The sequence below is a fragment of the Lepisosteus oculatus genome, chromosome 17, assembly GCF_040954835.1.
Source record: "Lepisosteus oculatus isolate fLepOcu1 chromosome 17, fLepOcu1.hap2, whole genome shotgun sequence".
NCBI lineage: Eukaryota > Metazoa > Chordata > Actinopteri > Semionotiformes > Lepisosteidae > Lepisosteus > Lepisosteus oculatus.
The window spans coordinates 1,343,230-1,369,593 of record NC_090712.1 but is presented as its reverse complement, the minus strand read 5'-3'; the positions used below and the strand labels follow the sequence as shown (position 1 = coordinate 1,369,593).

At 45.7% G+C, this 26,364-nt stretch overlaps 1 protein-coding gene across 2 annotated transcripts in view; it reads right to left on the bottom strand.

Moving 5' to 3' along the window:
- The window catches only part of desi2 (desumoylating isopeptidase 2), a 33,481-nt gene that overhangs the window by 5,965 nt on the left and 1,152 nt on the right, over positions 1-26,364 (bottom strand). The window contains exons 1-4 of one of the 2 annotated variants that reach the window (XM_069179997.1): positions 17,082-17,085; positions 5,878-5,951; positions 4,133-4,226; positions 1,627-1,768 (exon numbers count right to left, since the gene is read on the bottom strand). In XM_069179997.1, the coding sequence (XP_069036098.1) occupies positions 1,627-1,768; positions 4,133-4,226; positions 5,878-5,951; positions 17,082-17,083 (312 nt within the window). In that variant the 5' untranslated portion in view covers positions 17,084-17,085. Of the gene's footprint in view, positions 1-1,626; positions 1,769-4,132; positions 4,227-5,877; positions 5,952-17,081; positions 17,086-26,364 lie in introns of those variants that run through there. The other variant, XM_069179996.1, reaches the window with a different exon arrangement.

Genomic DNA, 26,364 nt, shown 5'->3' with positions numbered 1-26,364 from the left:
AAGCACCAATTTAGCACAGTCGTCTGGCCAGACAGCACAGACTCCTCTCTCCTGGCCCTGTCTGCAGTGTAATCACAGCCCGCCGATTACTGTGTCGAGATCCCAGTCTTGTCTGGTTCTGCAAAGCTGGGCATGCTTCAGGACATTCTTTTGTACCTCTCTCTTTTTTCAGCTAAGGCGTACGGCTCACCTGATAATCCAGGGTTAGATTAATCTTCCGTATCTGATGACACCTGTCAGTTACAGCAATGCAGTGAAACTGATTTAGAAAATCCACCTGCCCCTACCTGCATGTATTTCACTATCCTGGTACTGTACATTAAAATGTTTTCACTCATTTATCATATACACAGAGTGTAGCCACTATACCTAAGCTACTATGTACTACTATGTGAAATAGGTTGCATCACTGAACATAACTCCATATCTCTCTTCTTCAAATTATTTAAATTTTAATTAAATGAAAATGAGTCATGCTCGGGACACAATAAATCACTTCATCATATTTACCACCGACGCATTTGCATTTAAGTTTAGATACGTGTTTAAACACATGCAATTGTGTAAAAGGTTAACAGACTTTCTCCTCAGTTCTCTACAGAAACCAGAGGAGGAAACAATAAAGAACCCATCTCTCCCTAACCAGAGCTGCCCAAGCCTGGTGTTTTCCAGCAGTGTCCAAGCCAAGCCTGTGATTAACTCTGCAGCAGGAATCCAAACACAAACAGCCAGAGAGATTAACCCAGATCTGCCATTCCAGCAGTGCAACGGGCATCGCTTGGTTCACATGCCTTCCAAGTCAGAAAGGTGGATGCATAATACATATACATTCCTATTCAAGTTCTTAAAAATAAACCAAGTCTAAACCAGAGACCAAGGTCTTAAACAGAAATGTTCAATAAATAAATCCAAAATAAAAAGATCAAGTTTGCTCTCCAATAAGATATTTAAATTATGAACCTGAATTGACTTGCTGAACACGAACAACTGATTTAATCTGAAATTCCCTGCCAGTGTGCAGTTCAGTAATACTGCCTTACACTGCTTCAGTGAAGATCCCCAGTGACCTATACCTGCCGTGTTAGACACAAAATGCAGCCTTTTGTTTAAAACGCTGAACTAAAAACGAGTTCAAACTGGAACACACCTCTTCGACAGGCTGCCTACACGCTTATCACATAGTACTAAATTTTTTTAATGTAATTTTTTTGAATGAATTTTTGTAAAACATGTTATTTGAAGTTTAAATACTTTGCTTTATTCTTTCAGACTAATAAGAGAGCAGGGAGGGCACATTCTGTTGCTGGATAAGACCACCTTAATTCCCTGTTAAACGCAGAGGTTTCCCACACTCCTGCACTCCTGAAAGCAGGAAAAAGTGCCTCAGGCTTCCCAAGAAAATTCCACAGAACACAGCTGGAGCAAAAGTTCAGAACTGTACTGCTGCTTTCCAGCCTTTCTCCAGCCGGAGACAGAGCTAGTTCCTTAATGCACTTCTAAATCTGGACTGAAACAGCGGTACAGTCCAGTGGTCTTGGCCGACAGCACTGCTGGTCCCTATGCCTTCCTCTCCTTCCTCCCAGCCCGGTGGAGACACGCAGTCTGGCTGCCGGCGGGGGGACTTACCTCCGAGAGAGCCGAGGAGAAGTGGTTACAGTTCTTGTGCATGAGGTGGTAGGCGTTGCCCTTGTACTCTTTCCCCAGCTCTTCCACAATCTTCTCAATGTCATCCTCCGTGAAGTCGGTGCTCCCCAGCACAATGGCTTCTCTGAGAGAGACAGAGGCGGAAGAGAGGGAGCAGGAAAACGCATCAGGCTTCGAGTGCACAGCATCCGGATCGCTTCAAGCCCCTCGCAGCCCAGGCTGTCACGCAAATTGGGCAGGCAAAGCAGAAAAACAACCTGGTTAACAATGTCCTTGTTAAGGCAGAGAAAAGCACCTCAGATAAAGTAGAAAGCTTAAAACATGATGCTTCTGCTGCTGGGCATAGGTGTCTAGAGTGGAACAGATCAAAGTGCTGTGGAAGGGGTCTCTGATGAGAGCTCTGAGTTTCTGTGTAGCAGAATGACACTAATGATGACTGCATGGACCCTTCATATATTTCTAATTGGCTTTCTGTAGAATGGAGGCACCAGGAATAGAGGGTGAGCCTTTGGACTCATTATTGACAGGTAATGACAGGTATGAGTGGGTTCGGGTCGCTGCTGGTGTGCCTTGAGTGAGGTATTGTACCCCAGTTGCTCCAGGACACCCAGCTGTATATTTGGGGACCAGTATGGCTGAGAGGCGATCCCTGTGACGGACTGCGGTCTCATCTGGGGGGGAGAGTCACATGTGCTATAGTCCACTCAGCAGTACAGAATCTAGATCGAGGCACTGTTGGGTCTGGGGCCGACTTCACCTTTTCTTTCAGCTCCCAGTGCACGAGGAGCAATCGGGGGATAATGACGGCACCCACATTGGGCCTGATAACTTAAGAATTTTCTTTCTGACAAAAGTTCTTGAATGTTGATTTGCCCTTGTTTACAGCAAGTCTCCAGGGCTGAAAAGTGAAACAGCCAAGTGCCTCAGGGCTGCCTGTGACTGTCCTGCTGCAGGTGCTGGAAGTTATAGCTCAGATCCATCGTTTTCATCCTCACCGTCGAGTTCCTGATCACTCAGACTATAAAAGCTGATGCCACGTGCCTGTTTGAACACATTCGATCTCCACGGGGGCAGACAAAAAAAAAAAAGAACAGCCCACTCAACCCTGAAACACACGGACACACTCCTCACAGCAGGGCACGAGGCCGCTCACGTGGCCTGACTGAATTACCCAGCTGCCTTGGCTGACCACAAGGGGGCAGATTCTCGGCGCTGCGTGCCAAACTCCTCTCCTTTTTCCTTTTTAACGCTCCAGAAACCCGAGGTTACAAGGTCTGAGTCTGGGAGAGATGCAGAACACCACGCACACAGCACAGACAGGAAAGAAAGATGGATTCCACCTACCAGAAACAAACTGCTCTTTGTTAATATACAGCTTTTTAAAAATAATATATTGGTATATATCCATCCTCCAGACCAGACATTGACCTGGACACTCCCTCGAGTATAGGGTTTATGTGCACTTGTTTGCATGAAGATAAAAATCGATTTAGTCGAGAGAGAAAAAAGCTGCTGTTAATGAATGATTTAACAGTATTTGTACTTTTTTTGTCTCTCTTGATAATTGGGACCAAAAGCAAGCTCTTCAAACTTAATCCAAAGAGAGCTTTGCCCCCTGTTTTAGGAAAGCTATCGTAAGCATTTAAAGAGGTAAAAGACAGCATGCAAACTAAAACATAATTCTGGAAAAATAAATGGGGTTTATTTGAAGGGATGAAAAACTAATTCTGCACCAACGCAACTATTATCTGATCTATTCACAGATAAGAAACACTATCCTGTATTGGTTGCTTCCCTCTAATGTGTGCAACATTCATTCTCACCCTTTTTCTGGCTCTGGGTCGTTCCCAGCACGATTCAGGAATCAGCCTTTGCATTCACTGATTTACTTTACTGAAGAAACTACTTTAGTATTAACATTTCAACCTTCTGGTTGCTGTTGAGAGCAGCAATGGCTCTGGAAGCCCCCGCTGGAGCACTTCTCAGTGATACTGCAGCTGGAATAGAAGAACACTGGCTCCTCTCTGTCCTGGCAGGGACATTAAAGCACAGCTTTTATCATGGAAGTGCCAGTAACACGCAGCTCTTATTTGCATAGAGAAGAGTTTTCCCACTATAAAGAGCAGTACTGCAGACCTCCTCTGCTAGCACATTTCATACTGTAGAGAAACCAACACTTTCAGAATAATGTAGGGTGCACTAGAGTCAGGCTATTAAGTGGAGAAAAAATATTTCAAGCCCATTTAAACATTATTTTGATATGACAATGTTTATAAAATTTCTATAATGACAAAAAAGCCATTCACCACCCCCCCCCAACAAATGTGCACAGCAATTGATTTAGTAATAAGTGTACTTTTTTACATTTAATTAATATTAAAAAAAAAACAAGCATACAAAAGCAGGGATTTGATCTAAAGAGCGCGGTTTTCGAACATTCTCCTTCAAGCCCACCCTGCTCCCAGTACTCACTGCTCCCAGTACTCACTTGAATTTGAAAGTGTCTCCGAGATCCGTCGCATCCCCAGGAGTGATTTCAAATATCCCTGAAAACGGGTAGGGGTGGCCGCCGTAGGCGAATTCTGGAGGGACAAGACAGGCGGCCAATGCAGCAAGTGACAGGTCTCTTTGTTCAAACAGGTCTCTTCGTTCTTTGCGTTTTACTGCGGCAGGGTCATTTTTCAGTATTCCCCGTTCAAGTTCAGCAGCTCAAAAGGATAGGCAGGCCGCTGACTTCAGTTTAAAAAAAAAATGTCAAGTTTGAATAAAGTTACGGATGAGTACTCTTCAGCACAGGAAAAACCTCTTGACAGAATCACTCCCCACTCTCAAACCAAACTGCCTTTTCCACTGCAGAAGTCCAGTGCACTCCCACTCAAATTCGCATGCAGGTGCTCCCAATGTCACCTATTCCTGTTGCAAGGACATCAGCATCTGCTTCAGGCCCTGCCTTACACACAAGGCTGGCCAGTTCTGCATCTGCTGCCTGTCACTTGCAAGTTATGAGAAAGACTGCTCCTTAGGCAATGGCAGAAATGAAAATCCTTTCCTCTATATACATTAATTCAATTTCCTCTTATATTCACAAGCTTTTCTAAAAGATAACGGTGATATGATGTTTTACTATCCATTCTAAATCAGTAGAAAGGTACACTTCCCAAAATTTAGAGGGCTTCAACTTCTTTAATTCTTAAAATGACTCCACTTCCCCTGACAGTCCACAATCTGAGGCATTGATTGATGAGGTGCTGCAGCTCAACAGCTTGAAATTTCTAGAGCCATATCCCTCTGGTGCACTAATCTAGCCTGTCAGAAAGTAGTGTTAATTAATCAGGGTCCCTGCAGGGACAGACTGTGTGTCGCATACAAATCGTCACTAAGTCACACACAAACTCAACCACAGTCAGAGTACACCGGTTCACACATTAGTTGACAGGCCTACTCACGTTTTTTTACTCAAGACAGAGCAGTCTTAATTCTCCAAACCTTTAAAAGTATTATTGTGCTTTGTAGTGATAAACATACCTCTGATGGAATTTTAGGCTGTGTGTTCTCAACATAACGATGCTGTGCCAAAAAAGGCAATAACTTTAATTGAAGGTATTTTTTTTACCAAACTCACTGAACTCCAGTTCCTACCACTCCTGCAGTTAAAGGTAAGTTACTGATAAAAGCCCATGAACAGCTGCACGGGTCTTTCCTCACAGACACTGCAATATGATTGTTTCAGGAACTGTTGCACTGCTGCACGAACAGGAGACAGAGTTAAGGATCAATATCAATACACTTCTCCTCAGCAGGCAAAAGCCTCAGAAAGCTGAACTGCGGGTGAGAACTGTTTGTTTTCTCATGATAATGACCGTAAACACAGACAAGGACTCCTACTCCAAATTCTTATGCAAGAAAAGTGCCTGTTGAATATGACACATCTACATTTACACTCAGATTAAAAAAAACAGATCTCAAAAAAATTCAATTGAATGGAGCATTACACTGTTCACAGATAAGTTCTGGACATTTTTCATCCTGATATATACTATAATACTGATGGAACTCTTAGCAAAAGCCATTACAGCTTTTCTTCAAGCCTCTGCTACTGCCAGAGACCTGCCTACGCTCAACTAATGAGAAACACAGATTTTAATTGCATTGTTTTTAAAAAGTGTGAACGCTATTTCATCTCAGTGACTCATTTCATTTTAATACATCATTAATTACAGTAAGAACTCTTACCTCTGCCATAGACTTCTATTCCTGAGTGAAAGACGCCAATTCCCAAAGAAGCAGTAAATTCATTGATCCAATACTGAAACAAAACAGAGTAAAACTGGTTAACCTTTGAGCTCCTAAAACTGGAAGCAACCAATTACACGAGAAACTGTTCAATAGATAAGGCCTTATAACATCAGGTCATGTATCAGTTTTTGACAATTTGCAGAACCAAAAACACCTGCTTGAGAATTACAGTAGCTCCTCGCAATGGGGGAGCTTGTGAGTGGATCAGCTTGAACCAGTTCAAGGGGAAACTGCAACACTATCTTTATATTTCTGGGCTGGAAAGAATCTGCATTGCCGAGTGCATTTCAAACCACAAAGAAAGTAAAATGTACACAGTAACATGTAAAACCTCCAGTTTATATAATAAAATAGGCGTAAATTCCAGGTATGTGAAGCGCAACAAAACGTCTGGTGACATGAAGTGGCCCTATTACTTTGGAAACAAAGCAGGCTTGTGAATACAGCTCTTTAAACCCAATAGAAATATTGCTCTCAATTTCGAGATGGTTTTACCAACAAATAACTGCTTACTTGTCAACTCTGCAAGCAGATCACATTGGAACATTCCTGCGGTGAAATGTCTGCTGCAAAACATGTCCTTATTCGCTTTTACATCCAATATATTAGTCATTACAGAGACTAGTGAGCAGGAAGGGCCCCTTCACATCACAATTCTTGCAACCTCTTTGCAAGACTGGGTTTTGCGACATGGTGACTTACACTACTTTCACAAAGTTCACGATTGTGTGCTTAATTGGAAATTTGTAACATCTTCCTATACCGTCCATTAAATTTATTTTGTGACCAAGATATAATAACCGGTCTGGGAAATCGGGACTGCAGGTCGCCTTCAAGGCCCTTGCATTCCGATTCAGGTGCCGCAGGTTCGAGCCTGGGTCCCGCCACTCGCTGCCCGTGACAGGGATTCTCCAAGCGGAGGCGCTGCCAGCTCAGAGGAACACCATCATGAAACAGCGACGCCTTCCCAGGAAGCCTTTCCCTCTGGCTTTTGGGGCTTGAAGAAGGAGGTGTCAGAAAAGTTACCGCGGGGTTAACTGGCTCGTGGCCGCCAAGCGCTTACAGCGACGTCGCCTTTTGATCCTTCGACGTCGGCTCTTCCCATCATTGTGAGGCAGAATTCACCAAGCGCTGGACTGTTCACCCACTAATAGGGAACGTGAGCTGGCTTTAGACCGTCGTGAGACAGGTTAGTTTTACCCTACTGATGATGTGTTGCTGCAATAGTAATCCTGCTCAGTACGAGAGGAACCGCAGGTTCAGACATCTGGTGCGTGTGCTTGGCTGAGGAGCCAATGGTGCGAAGCTACCATCTGTGGGATTATGACTGAATCCCCCCTAAATGCATCAGTGAGGGGCGCACCTCTCCTCCGATCAGTGCTGGTCCTCCTGTACGTTTCTATGGAACTTGCAGTGCACTAGCAGACTAATGTCTCAATGGGTGAGCCTGCCTGCCCTTGCTCTTCTGCCCTCTGTTTGCACAGGGGTCCCTGCTGAGAGTTAAGCTAAGGCAACTGCCGATCCCTACATGGGTGGGTATATAATCCGATATACCTTGTCATATCATCGGATGTGCAGCCCAGAATTAAACTGTAACCTCCACCAGTGCTCCGATCCTTTCCATTTGCCTGTTGCTCCTAAATCCAATCCAAACACATGAAAAGTTGCCATTAGGTACGGAGTTTGAAATTCGTGATTGGCTGAAATATTTGATCTAATTCAGGCCTGAGAAAAGTTACACAATGCGGACAAACTAGTCTGAGGTCCAGACTTGCTCGAGTGATTGTTAAAAGCCGCCAGTCCTGCCAGCAGTGCCCTTGGATACTTGGATAGAGATGACAGTGGTCCTCTTGAGGACTGTCTGCAAAGACAGAGTAATCGCAGCTCAGGGTGTTAACTGACCATTTCATGGGAGCACCATTCAGAAATGTCAGATAGTGTCTCTCCGGGGGCTCATACTGCTGTAGTGTGACAGAGTCCTGATCACCACACTGCTCAGAGGGCCACTGAAGGAGCTGGTTTTGCAGACACTGGCTTCAGTCAGGCTGTTTGAAACTAGAAGACAGTAGCCCTCTACCCCAGTGTAACCATGGAAACAAAGGACTGTAGTTTTACAAAAAGAAAAATATCTTTGGCCCCTGCACGGTAATGCTAGGTATGATGAAAGACTCATACACTTACTGACAAATTATGCTTGATTAAAGCCATCCGCGTGGAAATCTGAGAGCAATGTGTGGTGCAAGAGTGCTACGCTCACCTGTGACACATTCCTGGTCACATCAGCATGTAGTCAAAACCATACTTGAGTTTACAGACAGCAAGGGGTTGTGCCTGTTAGACATTAAACAAAATCAGTCCTAGCCTTTGATCATCCAACAGCTCTCCTTTTCCTAAACTATGCTCCAAGTGTCAAGAGGCAAACTAATAAAGCACAATGTAGTGGACAATTTCTACGAAGGAAGGAATTTCGTAACTACAAAACAAAAGATACACTTGAGCGAAGGTCATTTCACCCATCTGCGCTTCTGGATGCTTGTAGCCAATGGTTCTACAGATCTCATTCAGCTGTTTCTTGTAGAAACCCAGGAACCCGGCTTCAACAGCATGGCTAGGTAGCCTGTTCTAGCTCCCAAAACAATTTTTTTTAAACTGCATTATTCTGACCACTCAATCATTTTCCATTCTTTTAACACCTGAGATGTGCAGAGTCTGTTTTATCCCTTTTAACATGTAAATCTAGCATCAGTGAGTCACTAAAGCGATGAACCCTTGTTTTAACACAGACAGTGCAAGAAATCTGTCCCTGACAAACTTTTTCCATAAGCATCTGTATGCAGTATGTGCAAGTTCTTGCATGACAATAAGCCGAGACTTTATGAAGATAAAAGCTCTGTATCTGCTCATGCTGCCATCTGGCAGTTCCTTAGTGTCGAAAGAGACGTGTGTGGCAGTAAATAATCTAAACAGAGACTAGCTCTGGTCCGCATCTCCTATCAGAAACATCATCCCAGCTCCCCCTTTCTGACGCGCTTGGGACACAGCACATTTCAAAACGAGAGCCGTTCAGGCGAAGCTCGTGCTTCCCTGGAAAGGCACCGTCACGGCCCCTGTGGATGACCCGGTAGATTAAATCGTCTTGTTTCCTGACTTGATTTCCAGAGACGTCAGCATCAGAGACCCCTGTGATACCGGCACTCAAGCAGCTGTTTCCTGACTCTATCTGGACAGGCGGCGCCGTCACAGAAGACCTCACGGCTACCCCGCGGCTCCACAGCCCGCAACAGTCACCCCTCGGGCTCCGGCTAAGGAGAAGCGGGTCAGACTGGTTTGCAGGAAGATCAACAAACAGTCCTGATGGCAAAACAAAACTTCTCCTCGCAAAGTCTCCTAAAAGATGGAGGGAAACCCCCTGCAAAATTTCAAAGCAAACAAACTGAGGGGAACAGAGAAGTAAATTTTAGCAAACTGCTCTGAATACTTCGGAAGATCTGATTAGGTGGATGCTGCACACTGGTGGTGGTGGAGGGGATCCCCATTACCTGTAAAGCGCTTTGAGTGGAGTGTCCAGAAAAGCGCTATATAAGTGTAAGCAATTATTATTATTATTATTATTATTATTATTATTACTACTGATTGCGGCACTTTAACCTGTAAAATGGTAGCCAAAAGAATTCACACCAGCGAATTCCTCATCATGCGTAACCTGACTGCATTGGCATTCAGTGCTCTCAAAACAAAACAATCTGATAGCCAGCCTTAGGAATGTCCAAACGTAGAACTGAAGGAAGTATAAAATAACTCTTAAACAAACCAAGGGGAATTATAAAAGAGAATAAGAGCATGACATTCAAATGAGATTTCCGTAACTGAATGGGCTCTCCATTTCGCAACCTGAACTGTCTGAAATTTCAAATCTAGCCAGAAACAGAGCACCCATGCAGCCTGCAGATAAGATTAGACTTTCTTTCCAGTTCATTTAGAGTAAACATGGAACAAATTCTCCCCTCAGAGCAAATGTGGCCCCATCCAGCTGTCTCGTGACCTGAATGCCGCTCGTCCAGTCCAAATCATTTGGCCATGTCATGTTTCAAAATGAGAAACCAATTCTGTTAAAGAGCACTGATGCTATTTTTTTCTGAGAAATGAAATAAACATTTTAAAATACTTAAAGTCTCGTATTATCGATAGCACACTCTGCAACCTCTGCAACTTTGTGGAGCTAATAAGATACTCCCTCACTCATTCTCCTAATCCAGTATGTACCAATCCACAGTAATATGGTGAGGAGATGCAACCTTTGTTTTGCAACAACCACAGAAGGGTGGTTTGTAGTTACTAACATGAATCCCATTACTGCATTCAGGAAAGAAAAACCCAAAGGAGCCCTTGTAAAAGATCCTATAATTCCAAATTCCGTTGTCTTACAGTGGATGTTTCAGATCTTGCTTTGTTTCTTGACTATTAGCGATTTGTAATACAGACGCATAAAAAATTGAGTTTATAATTCCATGTAACATTGCTTGCCTGACCATTTTAAATCAAGATCTGCATCTGCCCTTCAGCACTGGCACGCTGGGGCCCTTATATTGGCGTCTTACAGCTTTAACCAGGGTTATTCAGAGCAGCGGTACTGTATCTTACTTTCGGTTTCCGTTACAACATAAAGCAGATCCATCTTCTCTGAAATCTCAGATTTTGACCTGCACATCTGGTCTATGAAACTTTCCACCAACCAATCAGATCGAGGACTGGAAAAAGCCTCCCTATTCATACAGTAAAACAGAAAAGGGGCAGTAATGCAATTCCTGTATGCCTTTCCGTGTAGAAATGTATATTGTCACAGCCTTTCTGCAGAGAATGGCATTGATAACATTATTCCATGCTGAAAAGGCATGGAATAAGCCTATTACTTGTTCCTTTGCAGCCTACGCATACTGATGCAGCTCCCCACCTGAATTACTGTACATTGATAACATCGGGCTGCTTGGCAGGAATGAAAAACAGAAACAGAAACACCAATCCAGAAACGTCAATCAAAACTCACAAAAAAAAAGGAGCACACTGATCTTAACCACTAGCAATTTAAAAGGACATGCTTTAGCCAAACGGTGTGCATACAAAAAAGAGAAACAGTGCACGAGTCCTAATTTCCAGTGGATTTTCTTTGGAGGTCAAAGGATGGAGTAAAAAGTTTGGAGAGAGATCCTCTTAAGACATACACGGTATTCAAAGCTTCATCACTCGGTGTAACGTTCTGTAAATGTGCAGGTACACAGTAGCACAAGCACTTCAGTGTGGGGCTCAGGGGTGCAGTTCCTGTGCTGAAGGGCTCCACAGTCCCAGATTTCCATTCATTTCTTATTTGGTTTGTTTTAAAGAAAGCTTTGATCTCTGGCTGTCTAGTGCCGGCACTTTCTAATCCTGTTTCTTCACTGTTTACTCTTAATCTCAAGGCTCACACAAGTCTGAGCCTCTGCGAATGCCAATTCCAAGATTAACTCCATTTATAAACACTTTTACTTAAAAGAAAAGCACAGCGCCTAAAGGCCATAGATGGCTGGAATCTTTCAACTGCTAAGGGAATTTTCAAACTTCAGCAGACAAAGCAGCCATTTTTCTTTTAGCTTTTTAACCGAAACAGAAACTAATAAAAGTAGCTGAGAAGAACCCAGAATAATTCCTGGAAAGGTATCTGATTCACCGATCTATCCTTTATCAGGACGCCGCTGATACTGGTTGGGCTGAGACACAGGGGAGTTTATCCCAGGGACAGAAGTCACAAGGCGGGACTGAGGTCTGGGTCACTGGGTCACAGAGAACGTGACATTTTAGACCAGCTCATCAAACAGAGGGACAAAACCTGAGCACCTGGAGAAAAGGAGAAAATACAGGCATCCGAGTCCAAAATTCAACCCAGGACCCAAATCCTGGGGTGTCGCGTTTCCTACATTTGCTCTATCTTTGTAGAGATGTTGTACATTCTCTTAAGTAGATTACAGCTCCCATGACTTGGAGTCTCCTTTGTCTGCAGTACTTGAAAGGTTAACTCAGATTCATGATGAAGACGTTGCTGTGCAACTGACACTCAACCCCAGAGAAAGGAACAGATTTTTTTCCTCTTCTTCCTCTTTGATAAAACCTTAAAAGGCAGAGGGAGTCCCTGAAGGCTTCTTGGGGAGCCGGAGCAGTTTGCTGGGAGCTCTGGGAAGCTCTGGGCTTGTCCAGGAGCCTCAGCCCTTCCTGTGCTTTGATTTAGTGAGGACATGTTCAGAGACGCTTCAGCTTTTCAAGCTTTTGATGGGCGAGTCCTAGGGGCTTCGCTGGTGGCTAGCGAAGGCCAGCTTCACGGGTCCGACTATACGAAACGCAGCTGGCGAAGATATCGCAGCCAGGAAAAATAAATCCATCACATAACAGCCAAGCAACTGGCCAGTGCTCTCACACAGCAGTTACACTGTGCAACAAAGAAACTGTTCTTTTCCTCCCCTACAATCTCATGAATTATTCTACATATTAAAGTACATATTGTACTGTACATGAGCTATTGCTCAGCAGGTACATCCGAGTAGAGTGTTGCATATGATACATTCACGATCAACTGCTTTCTATCTTCAGGCAAACACTGAATCAGACACCAAAAACGTGCAGAAGCTCCACTGGTCTTTGAGATCACAGGAACAGCTGTTCCATCACTCAGCCTTCTTGTACCTGCTACATCCTTCCCACCTCCTGCACTTCAAACCAGTATACCTCTGCCAATTGTAAAAAAAACTCCACCATCAAACGTACAGTGTCATGCTTTTGCATACAGAGATGCACATTTGCATGGCAAAAGCACGACTGGTTGTTGCATATCAGATAACCTTCAATACCTTTATTATTCCCACACTGTCCATTTAGGACATGGCTCAAAATGGTTTCCTTACATGTTAAATATGGAAATTGAAGATTAAAAGATATATGCACAGCTAAAGAGTTTAAATACAACAATGGCACAACAGAGCTCCAGCTCCAGGGCTCTCCGCCTGTCTAGTGTTGCTGGCTACTTAATGGAGAGACGGAGGTACCTGTCAAGTTCCAATCCGCCATCAGCTCCTTCAGCAGCCATGTATATTGATCAGTAATCAGATCCTTCCACAGAGGATACGGCACCTGACAGATCTTCAGCTGCAGAACTAGCGCTCTGCTCAGGTCCACTTCATAGGGGAACTCTGGGCACACAACCCTTTGCTCACCCCACTCACAGGGTGTGCGAATGGCTCTGAATTTAAAGCTTGTATCATCTCTGACCTTTCCACAACACGATCAAATCTGTGCCTTTTGCAAAGTTCACTACAGCTGAAGAGCTCACTGGTTCTGCCGGGTTCTGGACCGGGCCTGCGAGCTCGAGACCCCGCTCACTGGTTCTGCCGGGTCCTGGAACGGGCCTGCGAGTTCGAGACCCCGCTCACTGATTCTGCCGGGTTCTGGACTGGGCCTGCAAGCTTGAGACCCCGCTTAGTGGTTCTCCCAGGTCCTGGACCGGGCCGTGTATTCGAGACCTCGCTCACTGGTTCTGCTGGGTCCTGGACCGGGCCGTGTATTCGAGACTTCACTCACTGGTTCTCCTGGGTCCTGAACCGGACTACGAGTTCGAGACCCTCCTCACTGGTTCTGTCGGCGCCTGGACCGGGCCTGCGAGCTCGAGACCCCGCTCGCCGGTTCTGCCGGTGCCTGGACTGGTCTACAGGCTCAAGTGGCAGTCAAACAGAGTGCTGTCCAATCACTGCCCTTCTGTATTGGATGGTTTAAAGGCAGCGAGACAGGTGGCCTCCCCAGCTATGGTGGACCTGGGAGCACATCCCCAGAAAACAGGAATTCACATCAGCCTCTCTTGGTTTAACGCACAAGCGGGAAAACAAAACTCAGCTGAACCTCGAGAAGTTACATTCCAAAAGGCTGACATTACAGATACCTGTCTTATTAACATACAGTAAACAACCAGTTTCCCCATGATACTTCTGTGCCCGTGGAATAAAGACCAGCTGTCTGCTTCAGGCCACACATAATCAGCAAGGAAAATCTGCCACATACTCCTGCGCTTGTCCTTGCTTCACGCTTCCAGATTTGTGTGTCAAGACCGCACATATATATTTATATTTTTATTATTGTTAATATCTAATTATAACCATGTTAATAACTATTCATATTATCAAGGAATAATGACTAGATTAACAAAGGCACTGTTAATCTAATAAAACAAGTTACAACAGGGAATAACACAGTGACCCATATTTTACAATATTTGTCCAATAGCAGGACCCTGCATAACCTGTATGACTCTGTGGTCATTAAAAATCTCAGGGCGTTTCTCGAAAAGAGTAGGTGTGTAACCCTGGCGTCCTGGCCAAATTTCCCATTGGCACTTACCAATCATGAAAGTGCTATATAAGTGTAAGCAATTATTGTTATTAACCTGGGAACTGTAAAACAGTAACCATATTCTACAACATTCACACCTCACACACGTTTTCAGTGCCAGACTAAGAAAACAGAGTGAATAATTCACTCAACAATACTTCCTGTAAATCAGATCAATAACTTCCTACCAGCCCTCTTTTAAAGTAACAGCTGGAGTTAAGGTCCTAGGAGGTGTTTTGGAAGTGATGGCTCTCTCGTTTTTCAGCTACAGCACAAGACCTTGGATTGGGAACTGAGACTAAGTCTGGTCAACTAGCAGAGAGACAGAAGTTTGAAATGCCTTTCTTTAACAGCCAGGCCTCATTGTGAAAGCGGAAGCTGAGGTTTAAAAACCCAGTGCTCGTCTTCAGGACCTTCCTCTTGGGAACTGGGAATCGTCGCCCTGTTGAGCAGCAGCGTCTGTCTGTCTGTCTGCCTACTGGCCTGGCACCAGGCTGATGACAACAGAGCCCAGTTACAGCCCAGTCTGTATTCTAGAGCTCATCTCAGAGTGAAGTCCTTCAACAGAGCACATCTAAAAAGTACTGAAGGTCTCTGTGGCATACTGAATCTGGCACAAAGCACCTCCACAATATGCAAACCAGCAGAGTCAGTAACAAGAATCAGTCAAAATCAAGATATAAACCCACACAAGTCAATGTGGTTGTTTCCACACTGGCTTAAATAAAACAATTCAGCTCAGCTTTGTCCCCTTTATTCACACATCAAACTATGGGCCACTACAGGACAACAGGGCTCTATGAACATCACCTCCCTAAATTCTGCTCTGCCCCACAAGCTGCAGTTATAAAGTCTGGAGCTTTACCATATTATTCAGGCACAAGAGGCATGTTCAACCAAAGTCTGAGGTGAGGTAGGACTGGCCAGGACAGCAGTGTTCAAGATCAGTTTCCTCATTAAAAAAACACCACGCAGAATAGTGAGCTCCCAAAACGAAAATGAAGGTTCACATTCTTTCACGAGCACAAATACCCCTCCAAAAAAACTGTGGCTCCAGCTAAGCAGGTTATAACCCGAGCCCGTGTTTAAACCACAAACAGGAAGAGAAAGACCGCCACGTCACAGAGGAGCCAAATCACAAGGCGAGGTGGAGAACGAACTGCCCTGGGGCCGCTTCATTATCTCAGCAATTCAAACTCAAAGGAAATCACTGCCAATGTTACAGTATTGTCTTCCTTCAAGGGCGTGTCCAGGTGTCACTGCAGGAACTGGTTTTTTAGCCTCATTCGCCAATCTATTAAAGCTTTTCTTTTTTAATGACACATCTATGGGTGAAAAACAAGTTCAGGTCCAGGTACACAAGATAATTCCATTACGTTTTTCCCCCGATATGTTTCATGCATTTTCATAAATAATTCTTCTTTTGGAAGACTGACAAGAATAAGCTAATAGGTCTATTCCCTGCTGAAAAGAGAAGAGAGAAAACGCAACGTTTCGGCTGTGAAGCCTTCTTCAGGTGTGAGGGCGACTGTTCCTTGATTTAGTGAGGTCATGTTCAGAGACGCTTCAGCTTTTCAAGCTTTTGATGGGCGAGTCCTAGGGGCTTCGCTGGTGGCTAGCACAAGCCAGCTTCATGGGTCCGACTTTACGAAATGCAGATGGCAAAGATATCACAGCCAGGAAAAATGAATCCATCACTAAACAGTCACCCTCACATCTGAAGAAGGCTTCACAGCCGAAACGTTGCGTTTTCTCTCTTCTCTTTTCAGCATGGAATAAACCCATTACTTGCTCCTTTGCAGACTACACATGCTGACGCAGCTCCCCACCTGACCTAGAATAAGCTAATATACTTCCACCTGGATAAATTATTCAGGATCGCTTCAGAAACAGCTGCAAATGTTAATGAGTCACCTGCACGTGCCAGTGAGGTAAAACAGTGTAAGAAAACTATTCAAAAAGAACACTGATTGCTCAACAGGTGCACTTTCTGCCTCACAAGAACAGAAACAACTGACCCGGGAACCGAAGGGCAGTTCGACAAATACACACAAGCTCTAAATGTACAGCTTTGTTCCAAACATAGAACCTAATATGATAATAATCTTAAATATATTGTAGTTTTTCAAATAGCTATTTCCTAGTGGAGAACACATCTCTTACTTTATAAATTAAATCGCCTGTTCATTCACTTCCACAATCTGTTTCTAGTTCTGCAGCTGTGCTCTGCTACACTCAAAAAACCACTATCACAAGCATTTTTATTTATATCCTATAGCCTGAGCTGCTATAGCAGCTATAGCTGCTATTGTCTCGCAGTCTGAAAGGGTGATGCACATCTCCGGGAACTTGCTTAAAAGCAACTGAACCCACAAGCAGCACTGATGTGCACGGCACTGTCAGCCAGCCTTTCTGCAGCAAGGCAGCAGGGGATTCCCAAAGACAGCAGTTCAGCTCGGCGTGTTCTTAAGAAAAACATGCTGCGAGTTCGAACAGCAAGGCTGTTATTTTTGAGTGAGCGAAGCAGCTGTCACACCTCACGCAGCGCGAAACGCATTAGTGACGTTCAGTGGCTGTTTCACTGGTTTTACACATGAAAGGGTCTGAATGTCTAAAGCAGGGGTGCCCTGCCAGTCGCTCGCATCGGAGAGCTTGCCAGTCGATCGATCGCAAGAAGGTTTGGCAAAAAATAAACGGGCTATTTGACTACTTTTTTTGATTCATTCAGATCTGTGCATGTAATGTCGTACATTTTACTGCCCTTGTGTGTTTAACCCTTGGCGAATGGGTTGTAAAAGTCTCTTCCCTGAGTGCTGGCTGACACTGGAAAAAAAGGCTACAGGAGCTCTTTAAATAAAGATTATTGTGTGTGCCACCCAAGAACGTTCTCTTGGTTATTGCCAAGAGACATGATCAGCAGTGTCAACACGTTCAAAAAAATTACAAGAGTTCTCCAGTAAGCTTCTCAGTGCCAATGCTCATAGTAGGATATTCTTTTTTCTAAACTGGGGAACATTACTTGTTCACTGTAGCATGAGTCACTTGCTTTTATTTGCTGTCATTTTAGTGATGGGTATCGTTATTGTCCCGATGTGTCCACAGTCTGTTTTTCCTATATCAGAGCTTCAAATTCACACTGGTAGACCGCACTGGATTGGCAAATGAAAAAGTAGATCTTACATTAACAAGGTTGGGCACCCCTGGTCTAAAAAGTATCTCCGGGGTATGCAAATGAACAGAATGAAATCGGTGGAAGGTATGAGGAACTGCTTTTAAACAGGAGGATAGAAGGCACATCTTTATGCACAGGATTTGAGTACAGGAGTGTGGAAGAGGATACCCTGTTATGTAGCTGATGCTTCTTTCAAAAAACAGCTGGATGAGATGCTTGGGTCAACCACATACTACCAAATGGATGAAAGAGATCAAAGGGCTTCCTCTGGTTTGTAATCCATTTTATGTTCTAATGGAATGTTATGCTACTTCTGCAGCATGCAAAGAAAAGATTTTCTTACTCCACCTCTATAGGAACTGAGCAAAGTGATGTCAAATCCAGGAGTATAATTAAACAATAAGAGGATTTATCGTAACTTGGTTTGATCTGGGATGAAACAGGGATTAGTGCGATTTGTATGTATGACTTGTCCCTCTCCAAGAGGGAGTGACAAAAGCACTCTCCTCTGTATTCCACAGCCCCCTTCCTTTCCCTCAAGACCTCATTACAGCTAAATGAGCAGGATTTTCTCCATTTCCTGATACCCAGAGTTCCATCCGCTGTAAGAAGCCATTTCAGCCCAGACTCCTTTCAGTCCTTGTCACTGGGGTGATGGCTCATAACTCATCCATACCAGGCTGGACTGGTGAAGATGAAGTCCTCCCCAGTGGGCCTTTTAAATACAGAAATCCCTCTGGGTGACAATGGAGGAAGATTCAATGAACTTCATTTGTAAAAGGTTATTTTTATGAAGAAAATCGTTAAACGTTGCACCGGGTCCTGGAGGTTGAAAGAAGTGGCTCTGGGGAGAGAGCTCTCCCTCTGACTGGGGCATCGGGACCTCTTGGCTACACAGGGCTGTAGCCCAGGGTACAGAACACATGGTGTTCTTCATGCCCAGGCCAGAGGTCAGATGCAAGCCGCTTTAAATAATAAAGGCGTGTAAAACAAAATTACTATCCCCACATCAGCCAGGATTGACAGCATTCACATCTGCGTTACAACCAAGAAAGAAGACACAAGACTTACTTCACTCAGACTTCATTTAAGCTGAAGACAAACCCAGCTCTCAAAAGAAAGAGTAATGTCTCCATCCAGCTGGATACGAACCTCTGTCCCCAGCTAAGGCCACAACCTCACCCACGTTTACAAGCAATACGGCCTCTACCACATGCCTGGCGGTCTGCGGTCACAGACACAGCTCTGACGCATTCAATTTCGCCTCAGCTTGCAGGTTACAAACACAAAGACATTTTCGTTAATTCCCCTTCACAGGTATCTAGATCACCAGGGAAATCAATAGACAGGGAATGCAAATCAGGCCGTAAACCTAGGCAAGATAATAAATTCTACGCTAACGAGCTTATTAGAAGCTGAAAATCCTTAGGAAGTGTGACATGACATGAAGAAACTACAGTTCTCTCCATTTAAGGAAATCATTCTCAATTTGCACTACGATCAGCCTTTGAAATACACAGTATTAAGCAGTTTGGATAGAGGCCTTGTCTTTAATTCAGTATAGCTCTATGGTACAGGTAATGTGCAATTGCAGTTAAGACCTTGATGGATATTTAATCCCGAGTGTTCCTATAAGAACTACTTACTACAGGGTGGAGGCTGTTCAAAGGCTTCTCGAATTTTAAAATAAGCTGTACTGAAGTTACAAACAATTGCAGCAACATTGTAGTGGGACAATTAGTGTTGCTGCCCCAAGGCTCTTATGTCCTGGATATGATTCTGGACTTGGGCACCTTCTGTGGGGTGTATGCATGTTTGCAGCATGTTCTACTGTGCCCTGAAAAGCACTGATCTACCCCCCCGTGCTTCTGGGCTGGGCAACTGTATTCTCATCACAGGTACATGCACCACCTTCACGCAAACAAAGATGATTGCTTTTTACTTCGGAATTCCATAATGTCACCCTAAAGAAACACCTATGACCGCAGTAAGCATGAAAATGGCCCTTTAAATTAAAACCACGGACAGTTGAAAGGTAAAAGTACTTCCTTTGATTACATCATGGAAATTCCCCATGTGTCCGGGCAATCCTCCTGCCCCGGGGGAACACTGGACAGCCCAGCCAGCATCCTTCAGCTCACCTCCACGCAGGCCGACAGCAGCCTGGTCAGCTGGATCTCCAAAGGCTCAGTGAAAGGAAACAAGCCCCTGGAGATCAGCAGGCCGCCCCTTCCTCTGACAGCCTGCTCCGTAGCGAACGGTGGGCTGGACCAACGAAAGGGCTGTGTGCCGACACTCGGGGAAGCCCCCCGTCTCTTCATGAAGGGCCCCAACCGGCTGTTTGCCTACGGCGTCATCTGGTCCATAAAAGCAGACCCCAGTCAAGGTGAAAGTAATTTTACAACACACTTTGCTAAATATTTGAAGGCCCACATTTAGTCTGATCACCACTTAATTTAGTTTCTCCACAGCTTGAAGCTTTTGTTAAGCCGGAGACTCTGCAGCAGATGTGAATAAAGACTTTTTTTTCGGAGAAGCAACAGACAGACAATTACATGTCGAACAACACAGAAAACGAAATCATAGATTGGGCTTCCTCCCGGGAAGGAAAAAAAAACCCGCCACAGAATAAATGCTTTGCTCAGCGCGATCCATTCTGGTGCACTTCGGAGCTCTGAACGTCTACACAGCTGCGAAAACCAACACAACGTGCACGTGGCACCGGGCATCAGGGTTCAGGTGCGAGGAGATGAGGACATGAAACCAGGGGTTTGCCACGCTGTCTTGTTCGTTTCGCATGAGTGAGAACAAGGTTTCCTGTGGTTGTTGCTCTCTCTACCGGAGCCACAGAGCCACCTCAAGCGCAAACTGGTAGACCGAGTCCGATCAGTTCAGCGTTCAATTCCATCGTACCCAGCCAACTGGTGACAACGCTCAGGGGACTAGGACTGTGCAACTCCGCGTGCAACTGGCTGCTGGACTTCCTAATCGAGAGACCACAGGTGGTGCGGATTGGGTGGGGATTGGTAATAAAACACCACTCACCCTGAGCACTGGCACCCCACAAGGCTGCTGTCTGAGTCAAGTTTGTACTCCCTATTCACTCACAGCAAGACACAGCAACGACCGCATCATTACATTTGCGGATGACACCACTATAATAGGCCTGATCAGCGATGATGACGAGTCCACTTACAGGGATGAAGTCATACAGCTGCTGAGGTGATGTCATAGCAATAACCTGGACATGATCGTGAGTAAAACAAAAGAGCTAATAGTGGACTTTCGGAGACACAGGCCACACACTCACAGCCCCTCAGTATTGGTGGAACGGAAGTGGAAACAGTCACCAGCTTTACGTTTTGGGGAATTCACCTTCCTAATGATCTAACCTGGACCGTGAACACGGACATTATCTTGAAGAAGGCTCAACAGCGCCTCTATTTCCTGAGGTGCCTCAAGCGATGGGGGATGCCAGTAACCGTGTTGGTGAACTTCTACTGCTGCACCATCGAGAGCATCCTCACCAACGGGATCACCGTGTGGTACGGCAACACCTCTTCTCGAGAGAGGAAGTCACTGCAGAGAGTGGTGAATGTGGCCCAGAAGATCATGGGTTGTGGTCTCACAGAGATTAAACAGCTCTATGAGGACCGCTGCCGTGGTAGAATTCTGGCCGTCACAGAGGACAGTACCACCCCGGGCATGAGCTCTTTACCCCACTGCCCTCAGGCAAGAGATATAAGAGCATACGCACACTTACCACTAGATTCCTCAATAGCTTCTACCCACAAGCAGTGCGATTGCCAAACACATGTGGCCATGCCCCTCGGACCACACCTACACCATCTACCTCATCGTAATTTTATTTATTGCACATCTGCAGTCATTGTTTACATGTCTGCATTGCTTACATTCAAACTGTTTACTTGTACATTGTTTACTGTTTGCACTACGCATTTTATACCTCTTTTTTAACAATCGAGAGACTTTCTGCTAGTAAGAATTCCATTGTACCGGTACAATCAAGTTCAACGTAAGAAAAACTCGGAAACATCAAAAATTTGGAACGAAGACCTATGCCTGCCAGGGACGACAACATTAAACACAACAGTAAAAGTGAAGTGCTATTTAAAAAGATATGGCCCAGAGGTCCTCATGACTAGCCACTGTCAAGCTCTGTAGTCAAACAAATACAAAATGTCTACAGGATGTTCTGGACAATATTTCGGCTTCTTTGCCATTTGTGGAGTTCCAGAGCCAAAGAGGAGCAGAAATCAACGCCGGCTCTCTAATTACCACACTTGAGCTAACAAACAGGGTTTGAAGCAGTCACGACAGGCGAAAAGCCATAGCAACCAACCAAGGCAGCAATTTACACTGACGAGCAGCAACAAAACCCAGATCCCGTCTGACAGCTAGTTAGTGTTGTGCCTCCTATGTGCTCAAGAGAAGGAAAAAAAAAAACACACACACACTCTGACTGAAGGGCCCTCACAGAAGCTTCTCTCTCCACTGGTTTAAAATCAGCCCCCAGTCAGCACAGAAATGTACCACAGTTCAACTTGCATTTTATGGTGAGCATCTGACATGATGCAGTTTATCTGAGTAACAAATGAGAGACACACTTTAATGCTGGATGAAGTGGGTCTCCTCCTATATATGAAGTGGTTTGGGATGATTATGGCAATAATTAACTGCATCTATGTAGCTTTTCATCCCAAAGGATTCTAAACCACTTGAAATGCAGCACCACCTCGGTGATGCACCAGCTGCCCCACTGCACTGCAGATCAGGTGTTTCACCCACCAAACTGATGGAGGTTTAGAGATGGCCAGCTTCTTCAAACCCCAGAGTGGACTTCAGTCAGATGACCATGTTCAATACCCCTACTCTTTTGAACAGTTGCCACAGGACCTTTAACGAGCAGGTAAATACGACCAGTCTTCAACATCTCATCAGGAAAATGGCACCTCCAATAGCACAGTGTCCCCAGTCACGAGCCGGGGCACTGGTTTGGAAAACTGGTCCACAGGGGAGAGCACCACCTACTGGTCCACCAACAGCCTAGACTGAAAACACAAGAATATATGAACAGGTACAAGAAAGGAGGCTATTTGGCCCATCTGGATGTTTTGGTAGCTGGTAGTTAGTTGATCCCTGAATTTCATCCAGCAGTTTCTTGAGAGAAACAGTGTATTGGCTTCATCAACATGCCTGGGCAGCTTGTTCCATACTCTCACACCCCTTTGTGTAAGGACGCGCCTCCAGTTCTTGGTTTCAAGTGCACATCCACAAGGTTTTTACTTGTGTCTTCGAGTTTGAGTTTCAGTTTTCATTCTGAATAAATCGGCTGGGTTAACTTTCTCAGTGTCTTGGAGGATTGTGAATGCTTCTGTCAGGTCCTCACATAGTCGCCTCTGTTCAAGACTTAAAAGGATCAGGTCCTTCAGCCGGTCTGTGTGGGATGTTCCTTTAAGCTCCAGAATATATCTGGCTGCTCTTTCATGAAATTATTCCACAGCAGCAATAGGTTTTCTACAACCCTGGGACCAAAATTGTACACAATACTCTAAATGAGAAGCAGCCTTTTGAGTGTATAAGACAACTGCATGATCCCTTGATTTATATTGTAAGCTTATAATTGTATGTTCTAGCATTTTGTTTGACTTTTCAATTCTTCTGCACATTGTCTAGCAAGCAGATGTACAGTACATGACATGTCACCATAAACATCCAAATCCTTTTTCCTAATTAGCCTCTTCTAGCACAGCATTTCCCATTTTGTATTTATGCTTTATTTTTCACTACCAGCCTGCAATGCCCAGCACTTGTCTACATGACACACCATTCCCTTGGAGGAGGTCTCCCATCCCAGAACTGACCAGGCCCAGACTTGCTGGTGGCACTGCTGCTGGGATTTGAAGAACGGTATGAGGAAAAAAACAACAATGACATTGGCAAAGCACAAATTAGTCATGAAACAGACCTTGAAAGGCTTCAGTAAAATGTTTCTCCTGAATTCTAATAGATAAACAGCACAAAATAGAAAATACTAACACCGGAGTTAAAATTACCGAAGGGAAGCAGACATCCCAGTGTTTCATAGCTTATAGATCAAATTCCCTCTTCTCAAACTTCATTCCTATCCTGCACGCCTACAGGAAACGAGCTTCCAGACCACGCCTGACGCGATGGCTCAGATCGCCCAGACAGACCGACAGACCAACACTTTATCCCACAGACATGCTGTTGGCTTTGCCTTGTGCCCATAAAAATATAAGAATAAGGAAATGCCAGACCAACGCTCGAAAAGACTGAACCGTTAAAAGGCCGCCCAGACCAGTCTTGGAGGTGCAACACGACCACAAGAAAGGACTAGGAGAGGAACGGGGAGCTCTGTGGCAAGACCAGGTTTGTGGGCTGTGGTTGAAGGACTGGACTGGCTACACTTGGCCCTGACTCCTGTTAAAAAAAAAAGGCCAACAGATTCTTCACTGTGCAGGCGCGCGATGTGTGACTCATCTCACAGATTTACCCACAGGGCCCCTGCTAGAAGATAACTTGCCAGTTCTTCCAATAAAAGCAGACGGACAGCCTGCTCTTACTTCTCGATCGCAGGCTGCGCTGTATAATTCAGCGGCAATGTCAGCCACACTGCAGGCAGCTATCTCAACTCACGGGGCAAGCAACTGCATTCATAAAAAAAGCAATTAAATAACCACATTTGATTTTTCTTCTTACTTAATGATAGGCTACACTGCTCCTTCATATTTGTCAAAGTTCAGTATTTTTCTATGAAGTCACTTTCATAGAGATTTTTCAAGATTGACTCCACTGTATTTCATCCTGCTTAGAAGTGCAATTAAACATGATAATTTTTTGCCCTCCCAGACAAACACATCCAGGGCTGTCCGACAGAGGTGTGCTGGCAGAGGTGTGTTTCTGAGGTCCAGGTGAACTGGAGAGAAAAGGGGGCTGACATTCAGTGGTTTGAGCTCAGCTAAACATCGTGCCAGAGGTCATGACGAGAACTGTAACACGAGTAAAGGGTGAAACGGAGACTCCAGACTCATCACAGAGGAAGTTTAAGTTTCAGGCCCTGTGTGCCCAGAGGGATCAAGAAAAAAATATATAAATCAACAGCTTTCTAAACAGGGGCTTAATACAAGCCTCACCTGGGAGTAAAGCAGACCCTACACACCAAACACAGCCGGGTCCAGTGAGGGCTCGGGTCAGAACCCACAGCCCCGAGACAGCCGGGTCCAGTGAGGGCTCGGGTCAGAACCCACACCCCGGAGACAGCCGGGTCCAGTGAGGGCTCGGGTCAGAACCCACACCCCCGAGACAGCCGGGTCCAGTGAGGGCTCGGGTCAGAACCCACACCCCGGAGACAGCCGGGTCCAGTGAGGGCTCGGGTCAGAACCCACACCCCCGAGACAGCCGGGTCCAGTGAGGGCTCGGGTCAGAACCCACACCCCCGAGACAGCCGGGTCCAGTGAGGGCTCGGGTCAGAACCCACACCCCCGAGACAGCCGGGTCCAGTGAGGGCTCGGGTCAGAACCCACACCCCCGAGACAGCCGGGTCCAGTGAGGGCTCGGGTCAGAACCCACACCCCCGAGACAGCCGGTCCAGTGAGGGCTCGGGTCAGAACCCACACCCCCGAGACAGCCGGGTCCAGTGAGGGCTCGGGTAAGAACCCACACCCCCGAGACAGCCGGGTCCAGTGAGGGCTCGGGTAAGAACCCACACCCCCGAGACAGCCGGGTCCAGTGAGGGCTCGGGTAAGAACCCACACCCCCGAGACAGCCGGGTCCAGTGAGGGCTCGGGTAAGAACCCACACCCCCGAGACAGCCGGTCCAGTGAGGGCTCGGGTCAGAACCCACAGCCCCGAGACAGCCGGGTCCAGTGAGGGCTCGGGTCAGTACCCACAGCCCCGAGGTTAATGAATACGACCCCTCCTTGTTTTTTTTTTACATTGACATCACAATCACACTTAAGCATTTGTTAACTGAAAGTGAAATGAGCGACATTTCAACAGGAGGTTGAAAGCAGAGCCTAGATACGACTTGTCTTCAAGTCGACGACACGGGCAGATGGCGGTCAAAAACAGCTGTTTTCGCATTTCTGCTTAAATGTGGGACTGGACACTAAGCGCTCATCTGATAGACTGCAGGAGTGACTAAGCAGTCAAACAGCCCGGACCCTTGCAGATTAGAAAGGACGGAAACTGAGCGCCACGCACACGCTCCCAGCTCCGAAGGAACAGAAAAACACTCGCGATTTTCGGAGTGAGAATTCCTCTCCCCTTCGTGACAAGCCGACACTGACAAACGGGATTCCCTCGAGTGGGGGAAAACTCGGTGGACGAACATTTTCTTACAACCTAATAAAAATGTCCGGCACAGGTCGGTGATCGGCGAACCGTAACACTGCAACGAGAGGTAGAGTCACTGAAAGTCCCACTGGCGGAGTGACCGGACCGATACACGCATCCCCCACCCCGCGACCTCCCCCTGAAGTGGGCCGCCCTTCTCGTACACACACGCCGGAGACTTCAGAAAGTTGCGTTTCGCATCTCAAAGCCCCGTTTCCACGGAGGCGCCTTGGGTTTTCCTCGGCTTCGGCAGAGGCTCGTTTCCAGCCAGAGCAACTCTTCTGTCATCACTTGCGACACTCGCCCACCCCACTCCACGGGTGGGGACCCCCCTCGCCGCGCGTCCGAGCTGGCTGTCTAGTTAAACACTTCACGCGAGGTCAGACAAGGACCGAACACTGCCTGTATACCCTCCTCCTCCTCCTCACTCCACGCAGGGCTTCGCAGTCACTCACTTCGTCCTGATCGCAAAG